Source organism: Chaetodon trifascialis, chromosome 13 (genome assembly GCF_039877785.1).
Source record: "Chaetodon trifascialis isolate fChaTrf1 chromosome 13, fChaTrf1.hap1, whole genome shotgun sequence".
NCBI lineage: Eukaryota > Metazoa > Chordata > Actinopteri > Chaetodontiformes > Chaetodontidae > Chaetodon > Chaetodon trifascialis.
Window position 1 is genome coordinate 22,456,622 of NC_092068.1, and position 11,279 is coordinate 22,467,900.

At 45.6% G+C, this 11,279-nt stretch overlaps 1 protein-coding gene across 1 annotated transcript; it reads right to left on the reverse strand.

Annotated features, from left to right (window-relative positions):
* Positions 1-5,224: 5,224 nt before the first annotated feature.
* On the reverse strand, positions 5,225-10,289 carry etaa1b (ETAA1 activator of ATR kinase b). The gene is made up of 6 exons (XM_070977787.1): positions 9,934-10,289; positions 9,455-9,583; positions 9,282-9,340; positions 9,015-9,124; positions 7,324-8,711; positions 5,225-6,619 (listed from the first exon to the last, which is right to left on the reverse strand). Exons 1-6 carry the CDS (start codon positions 10,067-10,069, stop codon positions 6,507-6,509), a joined length of 1,935 nt encoding a protein of 644 aa, XP_070833888.1. The 5' UTR covers positions 10,070-10,289; the 3' UTR covers positions 5,225-6,506.
* Between the last annotated feature and the right edge of the window lie 990 nt (positions 10,290-11,279).

Below are 11,279 nucleotides of genomic sequence, written 5' to 3' on the forward strand. Positions count from 1 at the left end.
TGTGTGTGTGTGTGTGTGTGTGTGTGTGTGTGTGTGTGTGGTGGTGGTTGTGTGGGTGTGGAGCACTGGGGAACCCTGGGGCCTCCAGCCCTCAGGAGATGGTCAGCTGGCAGGTGCTTGTGGATTCAGTGTGTGTGTGCGCGGTTGATCTGCTTTGCACATTGCTAAGGGAACCCCTTGGCCTCAACAATCTTGCTTTCCCTTGCATTTTCCACGGTGTGTTTGTACATTGCATGTGTGTGTGTGTTAGTCCGGCAGCTGGAGTTCCACTCAGCTGGCCTCTCTTTATGCAGTCCTGCTTCGAATAATGAACTGTGTCTCTGCACAGCAGGAGCCATTTTAACTCAAGAGCACACAACTCGCAGAAGCTAGCGCCACTTAACATTTTAGCACCTGGTTAGTCTCTCACTGTACCGCAAAGCAGCAACTAACCCTGCAATCACCTCCGAGTCCTTAAAGATGAGCTGTGTGAAAGCCCGGATATAAAAATGATTTGCAGACTCTATCGCCCCAAACTTTTGTAATAACAATCGGTCAATAACAACAGTGCATATTAGAAAGCTAATAGCTAGCTTCCCTGCATCTGCTGCTCCTTTTTTTCCTCAGGGGAAGATTTGGCACCTCACTGTAAAGCCCGGCAACAAAATTACCTCAGCCTAAACCTGTCAACAGACCATTACAGCCCACGCTGACTATTACGGGCTGGGGAAAAAAAGGGCCAAAGCCATTGTAGCGCAAAGGTGTTGGCAGATATAGGCCGGAGGAATGTGGCAACAGGGATATTTGTTGGCTGTGTGCAGGAGAGTCTTGTTTCTCAAAACACAGTTAAGTCTGCAGACCCTTATCAGCATGCTTAATAAAGCGTGGTGATGCCGGGATATCAATACGGGATCAGTTTGGATGGAGAAGATCTTAAAAAAACAGCGATAATCCAGCATTGAACAGTGTAAAAGACATTTAGAAAGTTGAGTTGATGCAGAGCTTTCAGTGGGCTAATAAATCCTTCACAGGAGGTGTTTTTTTTGTTCCTCCTTCCATTCCAAAGCAATGATTTAGACTGTAATAACAAGGCTTTGCTAGACAATCCTTACTCCTTATCACTAGTACGTCTGGGTGACTTTGACCTTTACATGACTTATTTTCCAAGAAAAGATATTCTACTGATTAACTAGTTGTAAATTGCTTGGATAAGAGCGCCAACAACGTACATGAATGTAAGATTTGCCTCAGGTGGGTGAAAAAAATCCCTTTCAGGCTCTCAAAAAAATTTGAGGTATGTTGTTTTCTCAGTGTTGATCACAAGACACTCTGCACGTGTAGAGACGGACAAAAAGTTTGCGTCTGTGCTGAAACTGCTGAAACCTAAAAATCGAAGGCGTTCATTTTTCTTTCTGTGAAGCTGCTAAGAAATTCTGTTTCTTGAGAGCACAACATGTTTAACCAATAAGTAGTCAATCACAGTAAAATGCTTCTAGAGAAACAACAAAAATCTGCAAAAAATAAAAAAAAGTGTCTAAACAGCAATCGAAAAGATGACACTGTTTGCAGCCCTAGACTCCCCAAACACCCTGAACTCTAAACGTAAGCATTGCCCCATCATGCTCATGGGCTTTCCATCACTGTCCTCTGTGGAGGGAGTGGGGGATTTTGGCAGCTGCCCCCCTCTCCCAGTGGGGAGGGCAGTCATACCTGGGGGCCCATGAATGGAGCCCTCAGGTAAAGCGCTGGTGAAACAAATCTAAAGCTGCCTAATGACACGCACCGTGAAACTCTTCACAGGTCATTTACGCTGCTGACAGGCTGCTGCCACAGTGCTGCACACCTCCTCCTCCTCCTCCTCCTCCTCCTCCTCCTCTCCCTCTGTGTGTGTGTGAGAGAGATAGAAATGGTACACAGGTACACATGGAGGTACACAGATATACAATCAGATGAGAGAGAGATAGCCAGAGTTAGACAGTAAGAAAGAGTGGAAAAGAAGAAGCTGACGCATGTGTGACATGTATTAGTCATAATCTGCGAGCTATGAAAACAGCGTTTAGCCTCTCAGCGGCGCGGCCTCGCAGCATGGGAAAGCCATTAGAGATGCTATCTCCAATGGCTCCTCCGCACTTGGGTTAAGGAGGCAACAGCTACCTCAGGTTAAATTTCTAAAGACGTTTAATTTATGTTTGCTGTTCTTGGAGTCTGTTTTGCGGAACAGTGGATGCCCTTGGAAAAGTTTGCCTCATATTAATCTACTGCAAATGCATCGGTAATCCAGCACACGAGCATGCCTCCAGGTCTCATTACTCACTTCCGCCCCTTCAGCCCCACGCTGGGATGAGTGTAGAAAGACGGGGAGGAGGGGTAACCAAAGGGGAATAAATGCTACTCCTGCAGCTCTGGTTCCTAAAACAGTATCACCTTAGATTTCTATGCCTACCATTGTTTTCCCTCTGGGACAGCTGGAAGTGAGGTAACTGCACTCACAGGGCAAGTTAACGCTGTGAACTTCAGCTTGATTCGCTTGGATCGTTGTAACCATTCAACCAAATTACATTTTAGATACAGAATGCAAGACAGATGCAATCTCATGATTTTTTCTTCTGCATTTGTGGGTAGTAAATTATCACAAGTCAATACTGGAGCACTCTTACTGCCGGAGGGTTTTACACTCCGTTTTTCCCTTTTCTCTTTTCTTATTTAGGCAGAGTCATTAATATGGCAGCCTTCCACACAACTGATCAAACAGAGGAAGAGCGAACGTGTGAAGTTATGATGGCAGGAATGAGATCGAGCCTCTGGTGTCAGTGCTGCTGCTGTGACCTCTGACCTCCCAGTGCAGGGGACAAAACTGAGGATTTCACAAGGGATTATTGTTAGAGGGAGAAAAAAAACAACACTCAGCTCAAACAGCAGTTTGACCAAATAAAGCTCAACTCAAGGTCCGACTTTATTATTGATTATTAAAAAGTTTGTGAAAAGGCAAATAACCACCAAAATAGACTAAAATCGAACACAATTTAAGAGAAATGTTAATTCACACTTTAAATAAACGTGAATATTTATCAGCCTTATCATTGTTGAAAGAAACATTAGTTTGATATTATTATAGAGAATGATTTAGATTAACTTGACCTCATAAAGACTGTGCCTGTAATGGTCGATCATCTCTATTCAGCAGATCATAAGAGCCTCAGGTAGGTTCACCTGCCAACACATCCCACACTAACACACCTTCACAGCAGGTTTTTAAGAGGGGAGGACCATGACTCATTTCACCCATCAAGAGGATTCATCCTGAGATTTCTTTCCTTATCCTTCATCAGTTCAGGCCTCTGACCTGAACCCAGTGATACAACAGGGTTTCAACAGCAACACTGTTTTGATCCATGAAGGATAAATCCTCTTTTCACTTAAAACACCCACACAGGGGAGGTCAAAGTTCAGGCTCGGCTCAGAACAACAGCCTCTACGCTGTCGCACCTTGACTGTGCCGTCCTTCATCATCATTACTGAGAGCTGAACTGTATGTTTTTAACTGCAGCAACATCCTCAGCTCACCCTTTACTGTATTTATTGTACTTTCTGAGTAGACTGCTTCTGTCTGGCGTGCTTAAGAAAATATTCCAGGTTGTTTTGGTTTTTTTAAACAAACTTTCCATAATATATCAGATAACACACCACTAATCTGTCCATCACACTCTCCCCCCCCCCCCCTAAATTGCTACCACACCATCCCGGACCCTTTCCCAACTTCAATTAATGTCTCCACACATCAGTTTCAAGCTGCAAATCCCCCTCTTCCAAAAATGAAAACATTCACACAAGAATAGACAGTTTAAACAGGTGCCATGGTAACATAATCGTCACTGCGGCAATTACTGCCTTCTGCCTGACTAACAGCCATAAATCATTCTCTCTCTACAAAGAGGACGTTGTGGCGCTCCACTCCCATCCAATAATCAGAAATTGCTCCATGTATGGCGTGACGAGTGGGCGCTGAAACAGCCCATTCTTCTGTTTGGCGGACGATATTTCGCTCTCTATGGCGGCATTACAGGGATCCTTCAGCGAGCGCGATATTGTACCTGCTCGACACCTGTTAGCTTTAGCCAAGGGTTTCATCAGATAGTTGAAATAAATACTAGTCGTCATCATCATAACCATAATCATAGTCATAAAAACCAGGGGCCTTTATGCTGATGCCAAATTGCCCTGCCATCTGATTTACGGTCGGACTGGGTGGGGAGGGGAAACAGATAGGGCAGGGAGGAGGATGGGGCCTATTACGTGCTTGGAATGGGATAAATACTCCAACAGACACACCTGCAGACCACCCGTCTCACACACAAACACACACACACACACACACACCTGGGAACTCGCAGCCATGTGACGGCTGGGGACGGGCTCAAAGGAGGAACAGTGAAGAATTCTCTTGGGATTACAAAGAGGAACATTGTGTTAGCCTCACACACCACAGCAGGTGAGTAGAGTGATAAGAGGCCAGAGGACAAATTAGCCCTCATATTAAAATAATCCCTCATGTCTAATAACAATAATATGCTCCACACAGACGCTGCTCCGTGTCCACAATGGTCTTCCTTCTCAGGCCGCAGCTTGTTGAAAACAGATTTGAGTGTTTGCGAAATGGGCCCATCATATCTGCTCGACCTGTCAACAGTCCTGAAATACACAGAGGTTAGAGTAATGGCTGCCAATAACCGCAGCGAGGAGGCGGTCTGTGTACGCTCAAAATCCCGACCAGCTGTTTGATACAAAAGTGAGAGCCAATGATGCAGCAAAAAAGACTCGAGGTCCAGTTAGGAGTCTGACTCGGCCTGGGAGGACAGCTGCACGGTGTCCTCTGCGGCTCTGAAGGCAGTTCTTCAAAATGTGAAAAAACCACCCCGATGCTTTAGACATCAAATTGTTGAGGTGTTGGTTTTGAAATAAGGTGTCGTTCCCCAGATTGATCGTCTGCCAAAAACTAAATAAATAACTAAACTAAACTAACTAAATAAATGTTCAGTTTGAGGGAGGTCAGGACGTCTGATTAGTTGCCTGAAGGATGAATAACCCGGCTCACAGGTGATCGGTTAGATTTCAGGCAGGGTAGTGTAGTGGTCATCTCACAGTCTTGAGGTTTGAGCAGTTCCACGGTCCATTCATTCATACAAAACCCATAAAGACGCAGTTGTCTTAAAATCTTTCAGACCAAGTAAGTTTGGAGCAGTTTGTTCAAAGGGTCAAATGTTTATTCCTTTGTTTTGCATTTGGCAGGTGAGAGAACAGCACAGAAAACAACACGACGCTTGAAACGATGGACAGTCGTAACGAAACAGCTCCAAACAATGTGGATCTCATCAATCAACTGTGCTCAGATGTTTCTTTGCTCGTTCGAGGCGTAAACATCATGAAAGGCAAATGATCATGTTGCTGTCAGGCTGCAGCCAAATTCATACTGACACACTAAGGCACTAAAACAGAAAGAAAGAGGTCACTAACATTTGGATCTGCGTGTTATCTCACCTGTCTACCACAGATCAACCCTCTGAACACGGTCCATCAAAGCTTCCTCGTTCAGTCTCATCCTGTGGGAATCAAAACGTGCACTTTCATGGTTGTGTTTTGACTGCTGTTGGATTAAGAATGTCTAAAAGGTGCATAGCATGGCTGTTACAGTACACTGCCGTAACGCTGTCCTTACAGTATAACACTTGATTCTGACCTGTGCAAAACTGAAATGATGACAACACAAACAAACAAGAAACGTTAACAAAAGGACATCTGCTGAGTCATGCCATGCTTCTTTTCATGTATAAAACAGACATTTTTCTCATCTATTAAATCTGTAGTTTGGCCCCAAAGAAAAGCTTTACATTGTGTTACAACACTGTCTTCAATTACTTCAACTAAAGCAAAGTTCTTTTGATCACAACGTTATGAGAACTGCCAAATATTTCAAGTATGCAAGAGTTCAAGTTGCAGGCACATAATCTGTCGCATCAAGCAATCAGTGTGGAGAACAGAGCCGTTACTGCCTGTGTTCGCTGTCAGGTGTAGAACATCAACAGCGCAGTGTGTTTTAATGTCTGTCGCGTCGCCGTTACAGAGGTAAGAGATGGAACGGCTTACTGTTAAAGAAAAGCAAAGATCAGAACTTTGTGCAGACAGTTGAAATGATGACGTGTGTTAACTATTCTGTGGAAAAAGCTCCAGGAAATCTCTTAATATCGCAGCACCAGATCTGAGATTGCATCTCATCGTGCATGAAGCTCCCTTCTCTTCAATATGTTTTTACACCAGCAGCAAAAACGTCCAGCGGCTCTTACGTCAAGCATCCGCTAGTTTTTAACAGACACGGGGTCCTTTGTGTGCAGAGTCAAGCTAATCATCCAAAATCCGCTGATCTGATCCTGAACACCATCGAGGATGACATCATGTTACACACAATAAGGCGGTGACTGAACCACTGGAATGGAGTGACGACTGAGCATCTCTTCAGTCAGGACGGGGCTCCTCTACGGTTTCGGGGCGTTCTGCATCCGCAGTCGCCTCCTGGCCAAGGCTTCCTGCTTCTTCCTCTCGATCTCCGGTGAGGAGCACTTCCCGGTCATCTGGCTTGTGACAAAAACTGGAGAGGAGAAAGGAAAGTGAGCAGAATGAATGGAAACCCCGAATCCGATTGTGTGACGATGACCTCAAGAGGAAAGAGGAAATCAGCCCTAAATCAGACCTTGTGCGTCGTTGCTCTGACCTGGAACAACTTGGTTTTAATTTGCTAACACCAAAACATTGCTACCATAACCAGTGGGCACCCATGCTGACGCTCATGTGGAAGTACAAAAAAACTCTCCACGTCCAGAAGAAAATCAGTCTGCAATTCACTGGCAATGAAGCTTCCTGAGGTTTGGACTCTTGACAGCGTCACAAATTGAAGCCATGGCACTCTGTTTACTGGCACTGGGGGAGAACCGTTCATGTGCACATGCACTGGACTGTCAATGATTACGAGAACAACATGTGACATCTGTTTTACTTGTGAGTTTTCACTTCAATATCCAGTCTAACAGCAAAGCACCGAGGACGGAAAGATGGAAAAAAGTACAAAGATGTACTGACTTAACCAAAATAACATTTATGTCTAAATGAAAAAAGCTTCAGAACAGACTGAATAAAGTTCATCAAATGCATTTTCTCCAGTGTCAGACATCTGTTTTGATCAATTCTACTTCTGGCTTTTTCTTTGTGATATTAAACATCCAAACTAAAAAAGGACAAATTTAGATTTAATTTTCAACGCAGCCCAAAACAAACACCAACGTTCTGACATCTTACCTTTGCTGCTGATGACGGCCGAGTCGGACACGTTTCTCTTGAAGGTCATGTAATGGGACCTGGAGTTCTGCGACGCAGCGGCCGTCACCGTCTGCGGCTTCACATCCACGTTAGCGCTCCCTCTCTGGAAAGTTCCAGAGGAAGCCCCGCGCTGGCTGAACGTGCCCAGGCTCATGTGGCTTCCCGGGAGGCTCTGTGACATCCATGATTTGTTGTTGGCGCCTTTCATGGGAGCGTTCCATCCTTGGTAGTTCACAGCTTTGCAGCTAGTCTCTGGTAATGAGTTAGAACGAACAAAAGCACATGGCGACTGTCTATTAGCGCTGGCACCGGCGCTCGAGGACCTGGCCGCGTCGATTGGCAGAGGCGCTGTGGTTTTTCGCTGTCGCTCTACGGCGATATATTGTTTTTCTTGGCAGCTGCTGGGGATCGCTTGCTGCGGCTGACTGTTGGAGATCCTCTCCACTCTGTCGCATACCTGGTAGAGCAGCGCGTCATCGTCTCCATCCTCCCATAAGCTGTCTGAAATGTCTTTAACAGAGCAGGCAGCTACACAAGTCTCCTCCTGATTCTTAGTGATCTTGTCAGGTTGAGGAGTCGACAGAGTCTTTGTGGTCGACATCTGTGGTTTAGGTTGTGTAACAGTGAAGCCGGACTTGGAGTCCTCCCTGGGCTGGAAGCGAGGGTTGGGCTCTAACTTGAAAGTGCTTCGGTTCGTAGTCTTTGGTTTGGGACACAGTTCCTGGAGGGCAGTGCCGACTGGCTTGGAGTGCGAAGTTGGACGCTGATGTGCAGAGTTTGTGTTTGCAGTAGGTTTGCACGCAGAGGTGAACTGAGTAGTGTTTGTCTTAGTGTTAGACTGCAGGTTGGTGTCATGTTGCTGGTCAGGATTCTGGGTCATCGCCAGCACAAATGAGTCATTAAGTAGGTCATCGTTCTCCCAGTCATCATCGAAGTCATCACCGTTGTTCGCACTCAAACCACAAGATCCCTTTTCTTCAGCGGGACGTGCAGCCGGGCCAGACCTGTCAGCCGACTCGAGCTCTGATTGTCGGGGTTCAGATGAAGTCGAGCTCGCAGGTGGGGCTTTTATTTCCTGCGAACAGGCGGACACTGAGGAGCCCTGGCTCAGCCGGCCGCCGACTCCCTGCGTGGAGCAGTCGAACAGAGCGTGCAGCTCTGACTCCACCTGATCCAATGAGTTTGGACACTTCAGGTCTCTCGCACCGCTTGGGATTGACGTCTCTGTCAGCTCTGCTGTGGAAGCGCTCCCACGTTCACTGGGGTTGTTGTTGACAGTGTTAAGCTCTTCTGAAGTCTCCCTGTCTTGTTGCATGTTCTTGTCAAACTGCTTGGCCAGCTTCATGAGGTCCTCCACACTGCTCTGCCTGCAGAGACGAAACGACAGACGAGGACAACAACCATCAATCCTAAAAAGACAGAATATTACATATCTCTACCAACCAGTCAAGTTCAGTTTACATCCCTGTCTGTCCAGACTCATAACATATATGCAGTGAAGGAATTTAATAAAAGTTGTTAATTGTGTTTAATGAGTGAAATATAATATTCCAGTAAATCATTTCCACTAAGAAACATGCTCTTCACTGAGAGACTATTTTTTCAGAGGAGTACAAAGGACACACATAATGCATGTGGTGTTTGTTAATGTCAATAAACTGATTACACACCGTGAGGACCTCTTCCTGACCCTTGACTTTGGGATGTCTGGCGTGCAGGAGACGGCGCTGTCACCTATCCACTGCAGCAGAGGAGATTCACTCTCCTTCCTTCTCACATCCTGAGTCAGACAAAAGCAAAACATTCAAGAGTTTCTTTCGACACATGAACCGAAGAAGCCTGAAGACCTGAACGCAGCACAAAGCACCGAGTGACAAAGCTGAGTCTTTATGATGAGCTTCAGTGGTTTATTCAACGCTAGTGAGGAAATGACTGACCTTTGGGGCAATTCGGTCGACAATATCTGATATTTCCACAACTCTGCGGTTCCTGAGCCCTGACCCAGAAAACAGATACTTGTTATGACGAACAGCACAAAAAAAAAACAACATTAAGTCTCTTTCATATGCATCCACATATGATTTCTGTGTCGTGTATCCCTGTTGTTTACCCGTACTAGCTGGAGTGGGAGATGTTGGATCCCAGAAAATGTCTTGTGATGGTTCCACATCTCCTGGAGAGTCCCCATTATTCAGGCCGGGGTATCTGCTGCAGCCGCTGCCCTTTGGACTCTGAAAACCTGCAGCTCAAACAGAAATGAAGTCTTCTGTCAGCTTCATGAAAGCACCTGAGGTTAGTTATTTCAGTGCATGTAACAGTCTGCATGATGCACGGTATGTGTCCTTCTGGTGTGACATGCTGCACGTGCACAGGTACACAAACACAATCTCACTCAGACGATTAGCGGTGTATTAGTACAAAGTCAGCAGTACGTTCAGCTTGCATGTTATCGCTGTCACATCATCGGTTTGATCGCTTCATGGCCGCCGTGTCTCCTCCGTGTGTGCAGATAATTTAATATTTTCATGTCGTCAGTTTGTTCCGTTAATCAGCTTCACCTGCTGAGCAACACATCGCTTTCTGTCTCACCTTTACGCACAGGTGACGTAGCCGTGCCAGGCATCTGCTTTCCTGTTACACGCTCTTGTGTTTTGCTGTGACAAAGTTTGGAAACTCTGCTCCACAGATCGTGGAAGTTAGCAGTGGCAGCCGCAGGCCCGGACATGGTCCCCTGAAACGGCCGGAGCAGCGCAGCCTCTGCCGGACATTGTTGTTCTGACGGCTTCGTGGATGCTCCGCGGCTTCCAGCAGCGCGGCGGATGCTTTCTGAGCACAGTTTTGTCTTGTTTTCGCAAACGCTTCTGCTGTGTTATTGCTTTACGCTCATTTATTCCGAGCGCGCCGCCATGTTTGGCCGCGACGTCATCAAACTACGGATGCCGGGCAGGTTTTGTCGCAGCTCGTTCGGCACCGCCACGGGAATCAAAGACTTATAATCACCAGCTGGAAGGTACGTAGGAAAATATGCGTGTTAACATTTCAGTTTCATGGTCCACGAAGTAGTTTAATTTCTATAACTTGTCGCAAAAATACCTTGAGAAAGTATCAGCAATGATAGAAAACAATGAACAACTTTTATTACTACATTTCAGAGGAAAGTCACCTCGTATTTCACTACATTTATTTTGCAAGTAGTTATTTTGCAATTAAACTTCTTAAAAAACGATAATGTGCAAATAGGATACAATGCAGCAACGGGTGAAGCAAGGGTCAAAAACAGGATCTAAAATAGGTGAAGAAGACCTTTACCTTGGAAAAGAAAAGTGATAAGGCTGGATCCCCAGACTTTAATCATGTAGCGGTGCTTTAGACTACAGAGCCCCAATAAGCATAAAAATCAGATTTGTCTCATCACAGTGTCATTTTCTGGCTTTACCGTTCCTCTGAAAAATCAATTATCACTACAGTTTGTTCCATTTCAAAGTTAGTTTCAACAAAACAGGGGCAGCAAATCCACATTTTTGCTCTCAAAGTCTGCTTTATCTGGGAGCTTCATGAAATTCCGACATTAAATCTGAGCTTGTATTATTCTTGGCTGGTTGCAGGCAGTTCAGTAAATATTATGCTAGACAGCCTGGTACTACCAAGTAGGTCTGCCCATATGTTTCGCCGTAATTGTGCAGGCTTCATTGGGCCTGAAGCTTGTTTGTTTGTAGAAGCCTTGTTGTGAAAGGTGTTGTTTGTGTGGATTGCATGCCTATTGTCAAATAAATCAGTCACACTTTTCACAAATGTTTATGTTGTGGTTCAAACAAATTCGGACGCACAATTCGTATTACATGCTGTTTGGCAAAAGTGCAGCAAAGGTCCGCTGAGGTTGCAGCAGTCGGGCTGTAACTGTGTCTGCAGCCGGTTTGTGAGTGTCAGACTGGTGA